General features: G+C 39.8%; 4 protein-coding genes and 1 non-coding gene across 9 annotated transcripts in view; 3 read left to right on the top strand and 2 right to left on the bottom strand.

Annotated features, from left to right (window-relative positions):
• Positions 1-4,000, bottom strand: part of CLK1 (CDC like kinase 1) — a 20,007-nt gene extending 16,007 nt beyond the window's left edge. Inside the window, exons 1-5 of the mRNA XM_022567375.3 lie at positions 3,873-4,000; positions 2,571-2,734; positions 2,026-2,254; positions 925-1,015; positions 459-525 (exon numbers count right to left, since the gene is read on the bottom strand). Of these exons, the coding sequence (XP_022423083.1) occupies positions 459-525; positions 925-1,015; positions 2,026-2,254; positions 2,571-2,734 (551 nt within the window). The 5' untranslated portion in view covers positions 3,873-4,000. The remainder of the gene's footprint in view (positions 1-458; positions 526-924; positions 1,016-2,025; positions 2,255-2,570; positions 2,735-3,872) is intronic.
• LOC149748538 (uncharacterized) lies at positions 2,949-10,125 on the top strand. Its single transcript, XM_089915914.1, has 3 exons — positions 2,949-3,126; positions 3,361-5,044; positions 5,845-10,125. The coding sequence occupies exons 1-2, from the start codon at positions 2,949-2,951 to the stop codon at positions 4,266-4,268; spliced, it is 1,086 nt and encodes a 361-aa protein (XP_089772040.1). The 3' UTR covers positions 4,269-5,044; positions 5,845-10,125.
• PPIL3 (peptidylprolyl isomerase like 3) lies at positions 9,715-19,229 on the bottom strand. 4 transcript variants are annotated; one of them, XM_022567380.3, is made up of 10 exons: positions 19,126-19,229; positions 18,852-18,919; positions 18,240-18,312; positions 17,871-17,940; positions 17,361-17,436; positions 17,192-17,266; positions 15,370-15,463; positions 14,930-14,997; positions 12,770-12,888; positions 9,715-10,481 (listed from the first exon to the last, which is right to left on the bottom strand). In XM_022567380.3, the coding sequence occupies exons 4-10, from the start codon at positions 17,873-17,875 to the stop codon at positions 10,355-10,357; spliced, it is 564 nt and encodes a 187-aa protein (XP_022423088.1). In that variant the 5' UTR covers positions 17,876-17,940; positions 18,240-18,312; positions 18,852-18,919; positions 19,126-19,229; the 3' UTR covers positions 9,715-10,354. The 4 variants fall into 4 exon arrangements, with proteins under 4 accessions (XP_022423088.1, XP_089772655.1, XP_089772656.1 ...); XM_089916529.1 differs by lacking the exon at positions 18,240-18,312; XM_089916530.1 differs by lacking the exon at positions 17,871-17,940 and having other exon boundaries at positions 18,852-19,223.
• LOC115802180 (U6 spliceosomal RNA) lies at positions 11,750-11,856 on the top strand. The gene has a single exon (XR_004022580.1). It is a non-coding gene; the product is annotated as a U6 spliceosomal RNA (small nuclear RNA).
• NIF3L1 (NGG1 interacting factor 3 like 1) overlaps positions 19,134-20,980 on the top strand; it is a 16,032-nt gene continuing 14,185 nt past the window's right edge. The window contains exon 1 of one of the 2 annotated variants that reach the window (XM_022567379.3): positions 19,134-19,290. The gene's annotated coding sequence lies outside the window, so the exon portion shown is untranslated. The other variant, XM_022567378.3, reaches the window with a different exon arrangement.

Below are 20,980 nucleotides of genomic sequence, written 5' to 3'. Positions count from 1 at the left end.
GAGAGTTCTCAGCTCTAGCTGTGTTACCCCTTATCAATTAGGTTACTTTCTAAAAATATAGGTTCCTAGGTAAGCTACCCTGAAGACTGGTTCAATGTCTGGGGTAAGCAAAGCTCCACAGACTCCTAATATAAAACCAAGGCTAAAAAATACTGATCCAGAAAAAAAAAAACAACAATGGCCACAACTGTGCCCAGTGGGACAACAAAAGAATACTTTCTGAAACAATAAAATCTATTCTCAGCTTGTAATTAGAGACTTACACATACTATTAATAGCTACTGCTTAAGAACACAAAAGGCTAGTAACTTTATTGGAGTTTCCTATACACAAGTCAAAAATCCAAGCTAAAAGGGTATAATGATGTGTCTAATTCGTGGTCAGACTATATCTTAAAGCTGAATAAATTTTCTATACTGTTCACCTTCCCAAGTGCAATCCCAGGCCAGGAGACTTACGCTTTATGATCAATGCACTCCATGACTTTCCCAAAAGCTCCTTCACCTAAAGTATCTACAATTTCATCTAAAAGAGAGAAATAAAACTCAGTTATACCAAGAAGTGGAAACAGTTTACTTACAATAAAGGCTATCAAATGCAGATTATTCTAGTTGATGCTACAAATTTCCTTAGTCACTAGATATTTTATTGGTCAACACTGCCAAAAAACATATATAACTATTTTTAGGTCTAATTTCATTCTTAAGCTAATTTCATTAACTTGATTTACTGTTTTGGAAGTTCTGCATAACAAACATTAAATTTCTAAAGAAAGTAAAAACACAACCCCTCCCACCAAAAGAAATGGAAAAAAACAAAACAAAAACAGAGAAAGAAAAAAAGATTTCCAAATCCCTGAAATCTTAATCTATATATAGATTATGTTATCTGAAAAGTTAATAAGTGTTGAAAAATATTCTATACATCTTGCACTTAGTACGTCTCCACTCTGACAGATCAGGTGACCCTCCTCATCATCCTCTACACTCCTGGTTCTTTTCCTTCGGTGACTCTTCTGGAAACGTCAAGTGGGCGGCACCAAGATCATCCAGCCAATCAATATACCCGAGTGAATTCAGGGCAGAATACGAAATTCATTCAGCGGGGAGATATTCAGGCATTCAGATACACGCCAGGCCACAAACGGTTGGCAGGAGCAATTTCAAATTCAGTCCCCAGAAATTCACAGGGCACATAGTTTATGTTAACAGGAGAAAAACATGGCAAGGAACAGATTTTCAGATAAGATACTCAAAGTGGCAAGGCAACAAAACATAATACAATTGTTTTTCTTTTTTAAAAAATGCTTAGTTGTAGCACTCACTGAAACATAATTTTAAGTTTCTAGTGTCCTAATTTAATGTTGCAAAATTGTAGAATATTTACTTGTCAAAAGTAGACTGTGGCCAAATTATAATTTCCCAGCTAAACTAAGAAAATAACAAAACAGCAAATAAAATTAAAAATCCTAATTTTGGGGAGAAAAAAAAATTGGCATACAAGAAACACTATGGTATTTAAAATGTCATCTGAGCTTGATCTCCAAATTAACCCATAACCCATAACATTCAAATCTGTTTAAGTGGTTTCCTTAGTGAAAAAAGGATTAGAGAATATGCTTTGCCAGAACAAAGAGGCATGCATGGCATAATCCTCAGTCGTACAAATATAAAAATTCTACTTCTATTTGTAGTAAGACTTTAATTTAACAAATCACATTTCTTGAAGTACTATAAGAAAACTTTCAGAATATCTTGTAATCCCTGCTATAAACTAACCTAAATTACCTGTCACTGGAATGACAATTAGTTGCCAACTACTAATAAAATCTATTACTATATTAACTATACAGATATGGTATTTGAAGAATTTCCTATCCAATGCACAAACACAAAGACTCCTGCAAGTTAAAATCGAGACGACTTTATCTTAAACAGAACTTCCTCAAATGATCAAACACAATTTCAAGTTTTCCTGTTCCACAAGGGAAATAAAATTTCCAAAATATTTTAAAAGAGCTCATACCCCATGTGAACGATGATATGAAGTGCTGTGGTGAATTCTGTGTTTGCTTTTATAACTACTTCTTCCACTTCTACCAGAGGACTTGCTACTATGGTTCTGATATCTGCTTTCATGATCTCTATGACGATGTCCAGGTTCACATCCTTGATTGTAGTCATTTCTGTATTCATCAATGTAGCGTCGACTATGATAATCCTTCCCATTTATGGATCTGCTTTCCAGATAATAGCTAGAAAAAGTGAAAATGCATTTTCAATGCTCTATGTTAATCCCAAATATCCTCAAATTCTCAGTAAATCTCTTAAAACAGTACTCTTAATAAGATTTTACTCTTTTCTTACCAAAAAGCAAAAAAAAAAAAAAACTCCCAATTTTACAACCATTACAAGTTGTCACTGGAAACAGAAATGGTAATCAGTTATCGTAAGTCGCCTCTAGTTTTAATCATGAAAATGTATTTTTCCCAGTTTTACTGAGATACAACTGATACGTAACACTGTAATTAAAGTATTTTTATACTGAGACACTATAAATATTCTCATTACCTATCAGATGTTTTAGAGTAATTGTATCTGCAGCGCTTGTTCTCCCGTGCACTGCTATGTGATCTCCTCCTCCTTTTATGACTGCCGCTGCTGCTCCTCCATTTTCCATAATCCCAATCTTTTTCATCCCAATCAGGACAATAAGTTCTCTTTGAGTGTCTCATCTACATAAAAGACAAGTTTTTCCCAGTTAAATATTACCCCACATGTCAACACTGTTGCAAATTCACTCTAGTTGTGACGTTTTATTGTTCTTTTAAATCAAAGTTCAAAAATCATTATCACCCAACCTGAAATCACTGATAAACCCAATGATTTTTTTTCTGCTGCCTCAAAATCTAGAGTCGGAACCTTATTCATAGATATTCTGCATTATTCATGTCACGCTCAGATTTACTAGAAGAGGATTGGAAAAATAGGAGGAAATCCCAATTTCTGAACGTTGGGAAAAATCCTTTCCTGCCAGAATCACAAATTCTTAACTTGAAAAAGACGTTATACAGAAACTTTTACCAACTACCGTTCATATCAGTACTAACTGCCCAGGCCTCACCTCGTCTCTAAAGGCACCTCGAAATCAAGAAGCTCCAATTGTTCTGGGCGGGGGGTTCTGCAAGAAGTACCTTCGGCTAAATGGCCCCACTGCCCGACTTCTCTCACGCGCTCCTTCAAATACGCCATATTATTTTTCTTTCCTCGAGATCCTAAACCTGACTTTTGTTTACACCACTGAAGGCAAAGGCACGCGCCATTTTCCCCGGAATCCTTTAAGACTCAACTGGACATTAAGTGACACCGCCTTACACCAGGTCAACGTGTTCTTTCTTTTCATTTGTTAAGAACACTTCCTCAGAGGAGCGAGACTCAGGCACATTCCAGAACCCGAGTCAACGCCACCGCCCGCGGGCTGCCTTGCCGTCTCCGCCCCGCCGCCATTTTACAGCCCGGCCGAGGCCTCCACCGCCGCAGACAACATGGCGCCCGTGGGTTCCGGGGCTCGGCCCTTCCCCCCTCCCTTTGGGGAAGGCAAACGTTCGAGAACCTTCCCCCGCCTGGCAAACCCTACCGCTACCTTCCACCAGTGACTGGAGCGTTGCGGTTCAAACAGAAATTCGCAGCGACGGGCTTGGCAAAGCATGGAAGACGAGCGGGCCACCTTTGTGCAGCCGGGAGGGTAGGGAAAAGAGGGGTCACCGTGCCGGAGACTGCGGGCGCCCAACAAGCTTGGAGGGGAGCGTCACAAGCGCTCTTGAGGCACAAAAAGAGGCCCTGACACCTGGCCTGCTTCCTCCCGCGTCTTACCGTCCTGGAAAAGAGTCCAAGCCTAAGGAGACAATGCTTGCAACGCGACCACGGAGAAAACGCAGCGTCTGCTGCGAGCTCCGGCAGCAAAATGGAGCTGACAGTCACCGCGTCAGGGCTCTCCTGGAAAACACGATGACGCTGCAAGCGGGCCTCCGCCTCCGGGCGGGGCGCGCAGGCGGGGAGGGCGGAGCCGACTCCGGCTCCGACTTGTGCGCAGGTTCTGGGTCGGGCGCTCAGCGACCAAGGGTGGAGGGAGGGAAGCTGTTGGTGGCCGCCATGTTGGCCCTGCTCTCCGATCGGACTCTGAGAAAACATTGTAAGAGTTGGAGAGAAGAGACTCGCTCATGGTCACTAAAAATTGTGTTTGTGAACGCTAGAAATGAGGAAGAGTGAGGGAAGCAGGGTACAAAATAGCCTGTACCCTATTGCAATCGCTTAAACGATGCTTTAAAAAAAATTACACCATCTGCATCAAATAGCCCCAAATTGGGAATTGTCTGGATTTGGGCTTTTGTTAAAGTTCTGAGACCTGTTTAAAACTAGTTAAATCTTCGGTGGCTGGGACCCACACGCACTGAACTTGGATTGTAAAGATTTTTCCCGAGGTTTTAGAAGTCGAAGAAATGTGAGCGCAAAAGCCTGGAGACAGAAAGTGGAACTCCTCACAAGCAACATTTCCGCGTTAAGCGAGACCTCTGCGGTGTAAAGATGAAGTAAACTGTGAAAGGGGGAAATGGAAGGTCATTAGAAGAAGACAATTTTCAGGAAACAACCTCTGAACAACAAAAATCAAGCTGCAATTTTTTTTTCCAAGCTGCAATTTGATGGAACAAAGTAATTGCCAATCCTGACTCCCGCGCCCCGCCCCTTCTCCATTTGTCACTTGAAGAAAATCACGTACTCATTACAAATTTAGTGGAACGCATAAAATTATCACGTATTACGGTAAAGCGTAATCTTACTGGCTTTATTTAGACAGGAGAGCAGCGTAGATAACTTGCCGGATACGGATGCACAACTACTGTAGGGTAAAGTGATGAGGAATATGCATCCCCAGGATCCCCATGCTTGTTTGCCTTTCTTAAGCCGCTTCTCAAAATGGCTTTGAAGATGCTTTAAAACCATTAATACCTAGATTCTTACATGGGGTCAGGATCACTAAGTACAAGGTAAGTATTTCACTTGTGAGGGAGAAATTTCTCACAGTAACTTGTGAAATTTACAGCTATTCGGTATATGTTTAACAGCACATTTAAATGTTAAGCAAAACCTAGGGAATCCCAGTCCTTGGAGTATAACAGTTAATCGAAGTCGTTGTGCCAAACACGGTACATAAGTTCTCACTTAATCCTAACAGCAATCTAAATATGGGCATTAGCCATGTTCTGCTATTACAGGTCAAAGTTGCAGTTTGTGCAGACAGCAATTTAGAGTATTTAATTTCTTTAGGCGAAATCCTCACAGTAAAATTACAGGGTAAAAGCCAATGAAAAAATCCTGTACATGTTGCCAAAATTGCTTTCCAAAATGGTTTTAAATTTAGCAAGGCCCACAAACAGCCGATTACTGGTTCAGGATATATCCAAAGTTTCATTAATGAAGTTAGCCATTTTAGTGCGTCTGTTAGTGCATGCTATGGGCTGTTTGAAGGGCTGTGCCCCCCCCCATATACTCATGCGTTTAAGTCCTAACTTCCACTCCCTCAGAACGTGACTGTATTTGTAGTGTGGACTGAAAAAAATGCACAATGTGAGAGTAGTGAGGTAAGTTTTATTTGGGGCAAAATGCCTGGGGAGACAGCCTCTCAGCTCTGAGGAACTGCTCCCAAGAGGTAGGGGGAGAAGTTAGTGTTATATATGATTTTAGTGAAGGGGGATATGTGCAGTCAAGCACACCTTTTGTCAGAGGGTTGCTGCTAGTCACGAGGAGCAGGTAGGTGTCTCCATTAATGATTTTAGTGCTTTTCTAGATATGAGAAGATGCAAGAAAATTGGGCTCATAAAATCTTCTCCTGAAAATATCTATCCGAAGGCCTGTTCTGCCTGTTTTCCCCAAAGCACAGGGTGCCTCATTCCTGATCTCCACTCTGAACTCCTTTCAAGGTGTGTTGAAAGTCAGTGACTGCAGTGGCTAGTGACTTCACTCTTATACACTAGAGCCAGATGGTAAGCGACAATTTTTAGTTGGCAGTAAATAGGGTCTTTACAGAGGTAATATGATTAAATGAGGTCATTAGGGAGGGTCCTAATCCACTTTAGCTGGTGTCTTTTAAAGAGATTGGGAAACACACACCCAGAGGAAAGATGACGTGAAGACAGGAAATGGTCATCTACGTGCCAAGGAGAAAGGCCTCAGAGTAAACAACCCTGCCCACACCGTGATCTCCCAACTTGTCTCTAGAACCGTGAGAAACTTTTCTGTTGTTTAAACCACCCAGTCTCTGGTACTTTGTTTTGGCGGCTCTAACTAAATTAGTGCATAACATTAAAAATTTGTTATTTTGGTGGATACTTGTAACTTTATTTTCTAATTAGTGAAGTTGCACATTTTCTCTTGTGACTTGTCCATTCATACCTTATTGCTTTTCTGTACAGTTCTCTTTTGTCCTATTTTCATGCAGTTAAACCTATTCCATCTTTACCTCTGTCAAGTTTGTAAACTGAGAAATTCCTTTCTTCTTCAGAGGAATTCTTTGAAATGTTTTAAATTTTTCTTCTGTTTTCTTTAAAAAGGCAACTCTTTTATCCATCTGGAATTTTGGTATATCATGTGAGGTGAAATTCTTTTGCTTTTTTTTTCTCCATGTCATTTACTGGTTATCCTAACACAATTTATGGAATAACTTTTTTTTTTGGCTGCACTGTGCAGCACAGGGGATCTTAGTTCCCTGGCCAGGGTTCAAACTCGTGCCCCCTGCAATGGAAGCACAGTCTTAACCACCACCAGGGAAGTCCCCTCTTCTCTTTTTAAAGTGATTTTTGGATACTGCTTTAAATAAACTATGTATACACTACTGTTTACACTCTATTATTCTAGTCTTATCCCTCACACATCACAGTTCTAATATTGATATTTGCAGCTTTATAAAGATTGGGATTAATTCCTTTTTCATTATATTTAAAAAATTTTCCATTATCATGTATTCTTCTAGATTTGCTTTATAATTATTATATGGAGTATCACTACCTGAACCACAATTGGTACAAATTGAATTTAAAGAACCACCAATCCATTAGTGAAATAGTAACTAATCTATCCACTTTACTAAACTGATTAAAAGTTGAGTCCTTTGTATTAAAATTTATCTATTTACATGTCTCTTAGGTCCTTAGACTGTGCTCCCATGGAGTAGACAGTGTCCGATGTCCTTTGTAGCCAAACCTGGAAGAAGCTCAATAAATTACTTACTAGTTTTAGTTGTTCAAACAACAAAAATACATGTCTTCAGAAATACCCACCATAGAGATTAAGAATGTGTTGCTAAATGGATTTGGAAATTTCCAAGTTCAACCAAGGTATGAATTACAACTCTTCAATTTGCCATTAACCAAAAGGTCTGCAAGCCTTCTACTCAAGAGCTCCAAACGAGGATCTAACAGGACTCAAGAATTCTAATGAATTCAGGTACAATTCAAGAATGGTGGCTGCAGCAAAAATAGCCATGAAGTCTTCCTTCTCCTGAGACCAAGGGAGACAAAGGGAGCAGCGAACAGGCAGAGAAGCAGCACAGCCGGCCCTGAGAGTTAATCATGTTGCGATGTAAATAGAAGTGAGTTTTCTTTCTCCTTCTCCTGAGAGCAAGGGGAAAAAAGGGAGCATCGAGCAGGCGAAAGAAGCAGCACAGCTGGCCCTGAGAGTTAATCACTCCTTGTTTAACTGTCACTAATTTGTAGTAAGTAGATTTGTATTTTACAAAGCGAACCTCACTCCCTGACACTAGGTAATTTACCTTCGGCACCCATCACCCCTGACTCTGTGTGTTACATACCCCACCTCTCACTCCCGGCACTTACATTCTACACGCCCCTTGTAACAAATCACCCCCTATAGTTTTTGAATTTCAGAGACAAGGTCACAGGCCGATAAACGAGAGGCAAATGGATGCGGTTACCAGACTGCCAGACTCCAATTACCAGGAAGCCTGACGCCAGCTATGACTGTTTTGAAATAATGCAAAGGAAAGGAAGCATGCAAGACCTTCACTACTTTGATCCTTACCATGTACCCCGGGCTGATCTAAAATCTCCCGATTCCCAAGGAGGGGGGGCACAGTTGAGGCGCTAGCTTTCTGTCTTCCCTTCTGCCTAGCAGAAAAATAAAGCCATCTCTCTCTTCCTCCAAAATCCCTGTCTCCGTATTTCTGTTCGGCCTCAGTGCACAGGGAAGCCGATTTTTCGGCAACATGGTGAAGCAGATTTCAGGCATAGTTTATACTATCCCTTAAACTCGTATGAGTTTTAACTCCCTTTGCTGTGAAACCATGATTATTTGGCAACTTCTGATAGTCTGGGTCAAGGGTTGGCAAACTTTCTTAAACGGCCAGAGAGTAAATATTCTAGGCTTGCAGGCTATTTGGTCTCTGGCACAGCCAATCATTTCTGCTCTGGTAGCACAAAACAACCAGAGCTACTGCATAAACATGGGAATGGCAGAGTTCCAAGAAAATGTTATCTGCAAAAACAGGTGGCCAGCCTGAGGGCTGCAGTTTGCCAACCTCTTGTCTAGTTGGGGAACCACATTACTTTCGTTTTAAAGAGAACTTGGGTTGATCAGCAATATTCTAGTCTTCTGAGTAGTTTATACTTACTGCCAAGTAATACATGGAACAGAATGTCAATTACCCAACTGCTAATGTGATCAGTGAACCAGTCAATTCAGTGTGAGTGGACAGAAATCAACGTTCTGGATTTTGATCCTCATGGTAGCCTACGAGAGGCCCAAGGGGGAGCCAGTATACCTCCCTATCTATGAGATCCTTATGGGTACAACTAAGCAGACATAAGAATGAGCTCGAAGAACCCAGAAATCATATCTGTACCACTAAAAAAATGGCACAGTTTGGAATAAAAATTGAGGCAATGTCAGTACAAAAACTTCCTGACAATCAGTAAAATACTCTTAAGGGTGGTGACAAAAATTCAATGACATGTTTGGAGAAGAAATATATCAAGTATAAGAAGTGGCAAACCAAATTCTGGCCTAAAAGAGGCCTTAATACTAATTCTAGAAACTAATGGTTAAATTAAAAGGGTGAAACAAAACATGAGGGCATTAGTGTAACTGGCCCCTCAGTTTAGTGTAAGGTATGGAAGGTACCAATAGTAACAAGAGAATAACTGCAAGCTAACTCCCTAATTGCAGTTAAGAAAGAATCAATTAGATCAGCCATCTGCAGAAATGATACAAACGAAGAAATGTTTGGTATCAGTTTTAGAAATACCCCAAATCTAACCTAGGTGATCTAGACAGTGAGTGGGACATAGTTCTTTAACAAATCAATGGTAGAGCCTGATAAATGGCCTGATTAGGTGAGAGCCCTGATATGGTTAAGAGCACAGCTTCCATTTACTTGCTACAGAACACTTACTACATGCCAGAAGCTTTATACACATTATTTCATTTAATCCTCACAAGAGTCATGTGAAGGATTATTTATGTATGAGAAAGTTAAAGCTTGGAGATATTAGCTTGCCTAAAGTTAATATTAGGGGGCAGAGCTGTGATTCAAACCCAAACCAGAACTCTACAACTAATTGTATTTTTCAAATGGATCATCTGTAGGACTCTATCCTGCATTATATTTCTTTTTTACCCTGCATTTTGAAAAGATATATATAGATTTTTTTAAGAGTTTTATTTATTTATTTATTTTTAACATCTTTATTGGGGTATAATTGCTTTACAAGAAAAGATGTATTTTTTTAAAATGTTCCATGGGCACATCAGTTGGGAAATTCTGAGTGTTTACTGTACTTTGAGACCTCTCTGAGCCTTTACTATAAAGACCAGGGAAAATAACAACTGGATTGACCGGCCTTTCTAGGCCATCTCTTTATTTGTCCTTCCTCTTTCTAACTGTATAAAGTAAATAATTAATAGAAAATAATATTTCCAGGATGTGGACTACATATGGTAGGAGCATGTAATTAGGGTGCTCAACAATGCCTGGATTTGAGACTCAGCATTTTAAAATGAATATTTATATGGAAAAACAAAATTAAACAGGGTTTTTAAAAAAAAATTAAAGAAATGCATTAGGTAATAGTTACAGTAAAGAATACCCTCTAAGAATAGGAGTAAAAGCTGTTTGGCTTCCCTTGGTACCACCAACTCATAGAAGATCTTAGCTGTAAACAAGTAGATCTTAGTTGTAAACAAGCTGTATAATGATGCAATCTCTGACATAATTAAAACTGGGTAAACCATAATAGGTGTGTTCCTTGAATAGTTTGCCAAGTATTTGTCCAGGTCTATTATAGCTACTGAGCAAATGGGTTGGCATGAATAGTTATGTCCTTAATGTGTACATCATTAAGAGGTCGATATGTCTTCTCATTTACTGGTAGCTTCTCCAATTCATCTAGAGTCTCCAGACCATCTATTACCCTGAAAGAGAAACAATATAATGTTTGAAAATATCCTGAGATTGAAACATAATATCCAAATACCTATAGCAATTACAGTCTCACCATGTCTCATAGTTCTTTAAATTCCCCAGTTGAGTGTAAAATAAAATATCGCTTTGATTTTCTGCCATAGGTAGGGGCCAAAATTCAGAAACAAAAATTCATTTTTATGCCTTTAGACAATAGCAATGGAAAGGAATATTCCCACCAAAGTATCTAAACATTGCATTCGGCCTCATTCACGTGGAATAGCTACAAATGGGGCCAATATAACCAGTCATAAGGTTTTCTTTGTTATAGGAAAAACCTGGAGAAAGTATGTAAGGATGACACTAGTATTATCAGTACTGCCCTACACTGAAGGTCCTGAAGTGGGTGGCCTCTTTGCACTTTATTGTTTAAATACAGTGTTTTTATTTTTTGCTTCTGGACAACAAAAAACAATATTCAGAATAGGAGAAGATAAGATCAACAGTTATGCCACTTCCAGCAAGCCCATTTCATGCTTCTATCAAGAAAAAAAATATATATATTGAGAGCTATCCTTCTAATATGTTCTAGAAAGTTAGTCTAAAACATTTGCTAAGAAAAAGTGGCTTTTTAGATAATACCTCCTAGTGCAATTCAAATCAATTCCTAAGACATACTATGTACTTTAAAAAAAGATAACAGATTTCCATTTTATTTTACATTTCCACTAAAGTGATACTATAACCAAAGCCTTTGGATTTTTCACCCAAATGTAGGACAATTAAGGTCTTGAAATTATAAGTTTTAAATGCTTTCCCATGCGAAGGAAATCCAAACAAGAGGGGATATAGGTATATGTATAGCTGATTCATTTTGCTGTACAGTAGAAACTAACACAACATTGTAAAGCAACTATACTCCAGTAAAAACTAACTAACTAAAGGCTTTCCTACCTTCTGGGTCAGTAAGAGAGAAAGAGGGTACAAGAAACAGATCTCAGGCAAAAAAGGGCATGTAGAATTGAAGCAAGTAAGCCTAGTTAAGTATCTGGGACATGGGCCCCTTTGAGAACCAGTGGAAAGCTATGTACCCTTCTTCTCAGAAAAATGTATGTGCATATATACAAAACAATTTCAAGGAGGTACTGGGCCAAAGATTAAGAATCCTTGTTCTAAACTCTACAGTTTTTTTACCAATCCAGTAAGATAAGTCCTAGTAATTACTAATCAATAATTCTGAATGGTGGGTTAAGGGAGAAAAGAAAAAAAAGGGAGTCTGGTGCTCGCTTCGGCAGCACATATACTAAAATTGGAACGATACAGAGAAGGTTAGCATGGCCCCTGAGCAAGGAAGACACGCAAATTCGTGAAGCCCACAAAAACTACTAAAGGCAATAATATTCCTTTTCACTGATTATTACTAATCTATAAATTAGACATGTATATGGAATAAAAAAGAAAAGCTGTAGACTCTTCTATTTTTAATTAACCTAGCTTGGCATTCAAACTGTTAAATAAAACAAATTCTAAAACTGTGCCTTGGTTTATTAAGCATAGTAAATATTTGTTGACAAAGTGACTTCCTGTTGATTTATAAAAGCAATTCCCAGGTAGAGGGCTTGTAATGGATATTCTTGCAGAGACTGCTAAACACTCCCTAGGAGCCAATCTCCCCTTCTTATTCACAGAGGCCTGGTTTTATTGCGAGTGGCAATATGTCTGGCTAAGAAACACTGCCTACCCTCCCTTGTAGGTAAGTTCTGGGCTTTCCAGGAGAGCTCTTGAGAAAGGGGCTGACTCAGCTGGCAAGCACCTTTGCCCTTTCTCCTTCTTCCTACTTGGAGTACAACTGTTCCGGCTGGGGCTGTGCTGCCCAAGTTATGGCCATGAAGTGAGCTTCAGAATGATAGCTGAAGATGGTTGAGAAGAAAGACAGAGGCACCTGGAACACTGGTGATATAATAGAACCACTATCACATACCATCTTGTTTAAGCAACTGTTTTTCAGATGTGTTAGTTGATGCAAGATGCTATTCTTAATGAAAACAGATACATACTGTTAACTTGCATAATGATCCTGAAAAAATAGTACTGGCCCTTCTTTTACAAAATAAGAAAACTGAGGCTCAGAGAGGTTGTACGTTTCCCAAGGTCACAGGGCTGTTACGTGGTGGACTTAAACTTCAGCTACATTTAGCTCTCATACTGCTCTTTGAGTATTAGTTATGCTATCATCACAGCCACTCATATGCATCCTTTGCATTGAAATTCCAAAGAAAACCATAACCAGAATACTCACTTTCCAAATACTGTGTATTTCATGTCCAGATGTGGCTGCTTCCCATAGGTGATGAAGAACTGAGATCCATTGGTGTTTGGGCCATTATTAGCCATAGATACAACACCTCTAACGTTGTGCTGAAAAAGAAAGACCAAAGTATTAGCTGTTTTTACATAAGTATTCCAAATAAAGGACTGAAACAAGACGTGCACTCTACCTTCCCAGTATTTAAGGGGTCATGTAATCAGCTTCCGTTAGGGCTAATCCCAATGCTCAGTTTCTGTATTATCTGTATCTCTGGAAGCTTGTATCTAAGTTGCTTATATATATATATATATCAAATCACATTCCCCAATTAATTTCACCTTTGGAGAAGCAGAGCCACAAACACTTTTGGCAATACCAATGTATAATAGAAATAATCCTTACATTTATATTAAGGAACAGTGTGCTGGCATGAAATGATCAGGCAGACAACAAAACCAAAATCCCCATAATCTCTTCACATATACACTGGACTCTGGCTAGTTTCCTTATCTGTAAAACAAGGGAGGTTGGACTAATTCAGCGGTTTATTCATAATTCAAATGCTCACAAGGGTTACCAGATAATAAATTGATAATTGGGCAGAATGTAAACATTAGAGAATGGTGGAGCCTGGCAAAAGGAATAGTGTAGCTCTTGCCTCATGACGTTTACAATCTTTTTAAACCAATGGCCATAGAGAATGCATCTGTGGGTCTTCCATCCACGGGCTGTCAGTTTATAACCCCAGGACTGGATGATCTAAGGAAGGCCTTGTCTAACTCTAATATTCATGATACTATTTGCTATACAAGGGACTGTGTACAGGAATTAAAAGGACTTTACTGATAAGATTGAAGACAGAACTGTCTTACAGGGAGATGCCCAAATATAAAATATACTAAAGGTAACTCCAGTGATTACTCTATCTTTAGCTATTCATCTGGGGACACTAATAAGACAAACTACATAGATGCAGCTTCATAGAGATATTAATGCTTTACCGTTCCCTAAAAGGTGACTACCAATAACATATGTAGTGTTTGATACACACATAAGAATATATGTACCATTTACAACTTAATAAAATCAGCACCCATTAACCTATTTCCAAGTTTTAAGAATTAAAATTTACCAAACTGTTGCATATGCCTATGTGCTCCTCTCAGTTATTACTTCAGCCTCTCCAAGAGGTAACCAGTGTTCTGATATCTTTACATTCAATACATGCCTATACAATATATTGTTTCCTTTTGCTTGTTTCTGAGCTCTATAAAATAGTATCATACTATTTGTAGTCTTCCGGGAAATGATTTCTACACTTAACATGTTTCTAAGATTCATACATGTATACATAGCTGTAGTTCTGATTTCTTTCACTGTATAACATTTTACTTCTGAATATACTACAACTTGTCCATTCAAAGATCAATAAACATTGTTTCTAGACTTTTGTTATTACCAATAGTACTCTAGGAACACTCTTGTACATGCTTCCTAGTGCACATGTACATGAATTTCTCTAGGGTAAACATGTGGGAATGGAATTTCTGGGTTAGAGTATGTGAATATTCAATACGCATCCTCAACTCTGGTATATAAGAAAATAGTTCTTAACTTTGTCTGTCTAGGAATCACCAGGGAACCTTAAAATACAATCGAGGTCCTAATCAGTTCTACTGACTTTTTCTCTAGACTTAGGGAGGTAAGGCCCTAATCTTTTATAGTTTTAAAACTTCCACAGGTGAATCTGTAACAGCAAAGTTTGAAAACCACTGGCATAGGATGACAGATTAGTACCAAGGAAGCAGTCATTCATTAATGCCTAAAAAATCATTTCATTTCCAATTCAGAAAAAGGATGACTTTTTTTTTTTTTTTTTTGCGGTACGCGGGCCTCTCCCGTTGCGGAACACAGGCACCAGATGCGCAGGCTCAGCGGCCACGGCCCATGGGCCCAGCCGCTCCGCGGCATGTGGGATCTTCCCAGACTGGGGCACGAACCCGTGTCCCCTGCATTGGCAGGCGGACTCTCAACCACTGCACCACCAGGGAAGCCCAATTATTTTAACCTGTATTATTACAAAATATGTATCAAAGTTTCCAAGTGTAAACATAGCATGAAAAAATAGATTTTGAAGTATTTTGGATTTACCTTAAGATATTCACTGTATTCATCTTCAAATTTCTTGCCCCAGATACTGCTACCTCCTCTTCCAGTACCTATATTACAAGACAAACAAATGAAAAAATGTATTTAATTAAAGCTGAAAAAGGGTTCATTTTCTAAACATAAGGGCTAGTTTATATAGCATAACCCTTTAAATACAAATAAAATTTGGTACGTCCTCTCTTACTTACCAAAATTGAACTTTAAAAACCATAAAAATAAAATCTCTCTACAAAAACCAAAACCCCTCCTTATCAATATTGTTCATACTTTAGGGCTCGGTGCTAGTAGCTTCTGCTTAAAAATTTCTTGCTAAGGTAAGTTATAAAAACCCCACATGCTTTTATTTTTCTATTCTTTGTCTAGTCTCTTCTTCACACTACATACCGTAGGTATATACCCTAGGTATTACTGGAATAACTTACCTGTCGGATCTCCTGTTTGAACCATGAAACCCTTGATATTTCTATGAAATATACAGCCATTGTAGTAATTACTGGCACAAAGAGCCAAGAAATTCTGAAGAGAATAAAAACAATGATTGAGAAATGATGTAGCAGAAGATAAGAACCATTTAAGATTTAAGAATATTTAAGATAAAGAACCAATTGTAGGGACTTCTCTGGTGGCGCAGTGGTTAAGAATCTGCCTGCCAATCCAGGGGACATAGGTTCGAGCCCTGGTCCAGGAAGATCCCACATGCCGCGGAGCAACTAAGCCTGTGCGCCACAACTACTGAGCCTGCGCCCTGGAGCCCGCACACCTAGAGACCATGCTCCACAACAAGAGAAGTCACTGCAATGAGAAGCCCACTCACCACAACTAGAGAAAGCCTGCGCACATTAACAAGGACAGAACACACCCCAAAAAAAAGCCAATTGTATTTACTGAAAACACTACAACAACCTATTTAAATGATATCTTTTAGGCATTACTTTGGATAATGTCACTGCCTAAAACTCTTCAATAGCTTCCTTCTGTTCTTGAAATAAAATGCAAAATCCTCAGGAGAGCCTAGCAAGCCCTGCATGACCTAGCCTACTTCTACATCATCATAATCATAATAACTCCTTCCCTGCTGCTTACTGTGTTAACCCCATCAGGCTCCTGAAAATTCATCCAAAAAACACAGGCTTTCCCACCTTAAGGCCCTTGTACCTGCTATTTCTATACCTGGAATGTTCTTTTTATAAGTCCTTCCAGAGAGATGCCTTCATTACCTTTCGCACTCAGTTTTTTGTTTTTTTTTTTTGCGGTACGCGGTCCTCTCACTGTTGTGGCCTCTTCCGTGTGGAGCACAGGCTCCGGACGCGCAGGCTCAGCGGCCATGGCTCACGGGCCCAGCCGCTCCGTGGCATGTGGGATCTTCCCGGACAGGGGCACGAACCCATGTCCCCTGCATCGGCAGACGGACTCTCAACCACTGCGCCACCAGGGAAGCCCTCGCACTCAGTTTTTAAAGCATCACTTTCTTGGCTAGGCTTGCCCTCACCTTCTTTTAAATAAATCCTTTCCCATTATTCTCTATCTCACAACTTTATTTCCTTCAAAGCATTATTACCCTCTAGAATTACTTTTTTTCTAGAATGAATCTTCCCCCCTGCCTATCTTCCCAGGTAGAATATTAGCTCCACAATAGCAAGGCATGTCTCTTGTTCATCACTGTAGTTCTACTTGCTGGCAAGATAGCCTTCCATAAATAAATTACTTAATGAACGAATATATATAGCTGACTCTTTTTCCTTCTTGTATTTCTCTCTCTCTCTTTTTTTTTTTTGGCTGAGCCACGAAGCTTGCAGGATCTTAGTTCCCTGACCAGGGACTGAACCTGGGCCATGGCAGTGAAAGCACCAAGTCCTAACCACTGGACCGCCAGGGAACTCCCTCTTTTTTCCTTGTTTAAATGACAAGGATAGAACCTTGTCATTTAAACAAGTAAAATAATGTATGGAACAATTCTCTTACCTAATATCTAATGATTATTTATATTTCTTGAGGAAAATGAGCCAAAGGAAAAAGATACCAGCCACTCTGTGGTTAGAGAAAAATTCTCTACCCTTTCTTTGATCCAACTTTGACATCAGAAAAAGAAGTGTAAATTAGACCAGAAATTATCATTGCGGGTTTTTCTTGACAATAGTTTTATAGAAACTTTTTTTTGGATGTTTTTTAAGTTAGATGACTCAATTTCAAAATGGTTATCCTGTTGCATTAACTCATCTTTTATACATACATTACGGTACTCACTTCACATGTTTTGGGTGTCCTCTCACAGAAGACTTCTATTTTAATATCACCTACATCTGTATGCAGTGTCACCGACTAAAAAGGAGAGAGAATGTGAGAACGAATGAGATTTCTTCAGGTGACTTTGTGCACTGTATCATTTCCCTAACTAGATATTAAAGATAACTACCTGAATAAAAACAGAAAGAAACACCATTTCAGAGATGATCCACCCACACAGTAGCTCTGAGAGATAAGTTGTATTTCTTCAAAATTTATTTCAGCAGTAGAAAAAAAATTCCAGAAGAGAAATATAAATGTTAAGGTAAAATGATATCTATGCTAAAATATTTGGGAGCAAATATTGTGATGGAAATAATCATTTAAATTTGAATTTTTCATCAATAAAAATAAAAAGTTTTTATGTTAGTATTACTGACTTAAGTGGCAATTCACTGTCATTAATATATATTGAAAAATAGTAAGAAAATGACTTTTATAAACATAGTTTCCACCATTTCCCTTATGTAATTTAATTGCGAGAGACTTAAAAAACAATTTCTTTCTCCACTAAAGACAACAGACATAAAAAGCGTCAGTGTTTTCAGATCGTAAAAGTGCAGAGGTAACCACAGTACTTCTTCTTGCTTGCTTTTTGTTTAATCTGTTGTTTTGGTAGCTAGAATATTCCTTTTGTTACCCCATTCCAGAGAGGGTGGAAAACTTCTGAGGCTTCCTTTTAAAATTCTCTTCTTACAATAGTTGTCCACCTTAGATCAAGAGCAAAAGGATCCAATTAAAATGATCACACCTGGCTATGATCTTCTGACCCTGCAACACCACCTTTCCATCTCTATCCATCTTGTATCAATCTTTTTCCATAAAAGGTAAATTCTGTGTTTTAAGTGAAAAACATAAAGAATCTGAAATCACTTTACACTGTATGCTTCTACAGATTATCATTGCTCTGTTTTGTCACTGAAATTTCCATGCAGTTTTATTTCCCTTGACTGAATTTCTAAAAATTACTTATAATGAAAGACTTTCATAAGAATTCTGTAAAATTTACCATTTTTCTTCTTGATGCTTTCAGGAAGTACTGTTACTTTCTCAGTTTACTGAGAGAAGTTCAAAAACGAGCCCTATTTCCAAAAGAAAAAACAATTAAATTCATTTCCCTCTCTTAACTCACACTTGCTCATCTTTACCGCATATTTAAGAGAAAAAGTCTCGATGAGCACCCATCCTGCCCCAAGTAATAAAAAGCTGGTTATGAAAGCGATCAGGCGATACTACTCGTCTCAAGCCCCTCAACTCCTACTTCCACTGCTCACTCTTCACGGGCCGGGTACATTCCCGCCTTGGGGTCTAGGTACTGGGTGTTCCCCTTGCCTGGAACACGTACACTCAGACATCTGTACGGCTATTTTCCTCACCTCCAAGTCTCTTCTCAAAAGTCTCGTCTGGACCTGATAACTCTATTTAAACCTGCCTTAACGATTTCCTTTTCCATAGCACTTAGCACTAATATACTCTATGCTTTACTAATGGTCTTATTTCAACAACACCCTCCCCCGTACAGAATACTCACTGGAAGCAGTCCAAGAACTAACATACACAGCGCTCTGCGAGCATTTGAGTTAAGTGAATGAAAGAATAAGTGACGTTACCCCATACTTACTTAATCACTTCGATTAGCACAGCGGTTGTTAAAAGAGCAAAGGTGCAATCGCAGTTGCCCCCACGGATCTGCAGATTCGAAATTAAGTTTCTTCAGGCCACCGGAAGTCGAGCAAGGGACCCATTAGAGAGAACGTCCCTCACCTGCTCGCCTCCTCCCTCCGCCCCCTCCTCCCTGTCTCAAACCAAACGACTAGAACTAGGGAGACACCAATTCCTCCCCACCAGGTACACTTTTGACTATGAAAGGGTCGAAATTATCTTTTAATAATTACACTAGGACAACAAGCGTAACTCTGGCCATCCTCTAGAAGTGCCTTGGGCTCAGACGCAAAGCCGGAAAGACCACCTCCGACCGGCTCCCCCGCCCCGCCCACTTTCACGAAGCCGGGAAGTTCCGCACAGGACCGGAAACAGCGCTCGCGGAGTTCCCGGGGCTGGTGAGTCTTGGGCGGGTTAAGTTTCAGCGTGAGTAGCTGAGGCCTTGGCGGCGGGCTGTGGTTTACGAACCTGCTGCAGCGAAAGGTGGCAGGGGAGGAGATAGGCGCAGAAAACCGGCTTGCCGCGGGAGAGCATAGCGCTCTAGAGGGGCCGGGGACTTAACTCACGGACTTATCGGCCGTGCCACCTGCGCTCTTCATTGTTCTAGAAGAGGCCTGAAGGGGGACTGAAACAAGAGGGCGCAGTTTGCAGGCTGTAAAGTGGGCCTTGCTAATGAATCTTAATAATAAATAGTGCAGACTCTAGGCCAGGCATTGTTCCCAGCTTCACGGTTAAATCTTGCAACCACGCTGTGAGCTGGGCACTATTATTTGCACCCTTCAGAGGTGGAAACCACAGAGGTAGAGTCCTCAGAGACAGCTGTGGCTTTGGGAGTCAGTCTGGTTTTAGAGTCGGTGCTCTTCCCACCATGCTCTGCCACCTTCCATTCTCGTTAATTGTGACTTAAAGGTACTCAGCTTCGTAGGAAATGGGGAGTGTTTTGTTACTTACAAGGGCTCCTTCAAATGTAACAGTAGGTAACAGAACCGGCGTGGTGGCCCATTAGAGCTTCACTTTAGGGCTTGCCAGATTTAGAAGAGTCTGGAGAGTGGAGTAGTATCAGGACGTGGAATCTGGAGAGTGGAAGTGGTATAAGGACCCTTAGAAGATCTTCCAAGACCCCAGGTTCGAGTGGTTCCACCTCACTCCAAACTGTATATTGAATAAGTGCATTAAATATTTCTTTTTTATTATTTTATTTTATTTTTGTCTGCATTGGGTCTTCGTTGCTGCACTCAGGCTTTCTCTACTTGCGGCGAGCGTGGGCTACTCTTGATTGCGGTGTGCAGGCTTCTCCTTGCGGTGGCTTCTCTTGTTGCAGAGCCCAGGCTCTAGGCATGCGGACTTCAGTAGTTGTGGCTCACGGGCTCTAGAGCGAGGGCGCAATAGTTGTGGAGCACGGGCTTAGTTGTTCCACGGCAGGTGGGATCTTCCCGGACCAGGTCTCGAACCCGTGTCCCCTGCATTGGCAGGCTGATTCTTAACCACTGTGCCACCAGGGAAGTCCCAATATTAAATATTTCTGCGTACAAATATTGAAAAAAATTAGCTTTTGAAATTGAGTTATGAGTATTTCATTAAATTTACAATTGCTTTCTTGTTAATTATTTTGCATACCGTGAAATGCTTTTCTTCAAAAACAAAAGTGTTCATAGATACTACATTTAAGAATGGAGCTGACAGTGTTATCTTTTTTATTGGATATAGATGTCTATAAGGCTTACAGACTGTGTGGGCCCTTTACGTCTTCACCTCTCCCACCTCTTGATTCTGGCCTTTGTGTGGCAGGTAGCTGTTGGCTCAGGGGCAGCAGCTCCTGCCCTTTGCTGCCTTGACCCTACCCATTCACAGAGTGACTCACCTGTGCATCCCATGCTTCTGGCTGCCGATAAAACACTTAACTTTTTTTTTTTAAAACTAATATATTTTTTTGAATTTTATTTTATTTATTTTTTATACAGCAGTTTCTTATTAGTTATCTACTTTATACATATTAGTGTATACATGTCAATCCCAATCTCCCAGTTCATCCTACCACCACCCATACCCCGCCACTTTCCCCCCTTGGTGTCCGTACAAAACACTTAA

The sequence above is a fragment of the Delphinapterus leucas genome, chromosome 8 (genome assembly GCF_059928025.1).
Source record: "Delphinapterus leucas isolate spDelLeu-1000000601 "Yukka" chromosome 8, BTC_Dleu_Yukka2, whole genome shotgun sequence".
In the NCBI taxonomy this organism is placed as follows: domain Eukaryota; kingdom Metazoa; phylum Chordata; class Mammalia; order Artiodactyla; family Monodontidae; genus Delphinapterus; species Delphinapterus leucas.
The sequence above is the reverse complement of the archived record's forward strand: the minus strand, read 5'-3'. Positions and strand labels throughout refer to the sequence as shown.

What these genes read in the sequence shown, in the direction of transcription:
- PPIL3 (XM_022567380.3), bottom strand. An exon ending in TCAAACAGGAGATCCGACAG is followed by an intron (nt 14,998 to 15,369) that starts GTAAGTTATTCC and finishes CTTGTAATATAG; the next exon opens with GTACTGGAAGAGGAGGTAGC. An exon ending in AATACAGTGAATATCTTAAG is followed by an intron (nt 12,889 to 14,929) that starts GTAAATCCAAAA and finishes TTTCTTTTTCAG; the next exon opens with CACAACGTTAGAGGTGTTGT.
- LOC149748538 (XM_089915914.1), top strand. Translation starts at nt 2,949, where the DNA reads ATGTCACGCTCAGATTTACTAGAAGAGGATTGGAAAAATAGGAGGAAA. An exon ending in AACTGCCCAGGCCTCACCTC is followed by an intron (nt 3,127 to 3,360) that starts GTCTCTAAAGGC and finishes CTGGACATTAAG; the next exon opens with TGACACCGCCTTACACCAGG.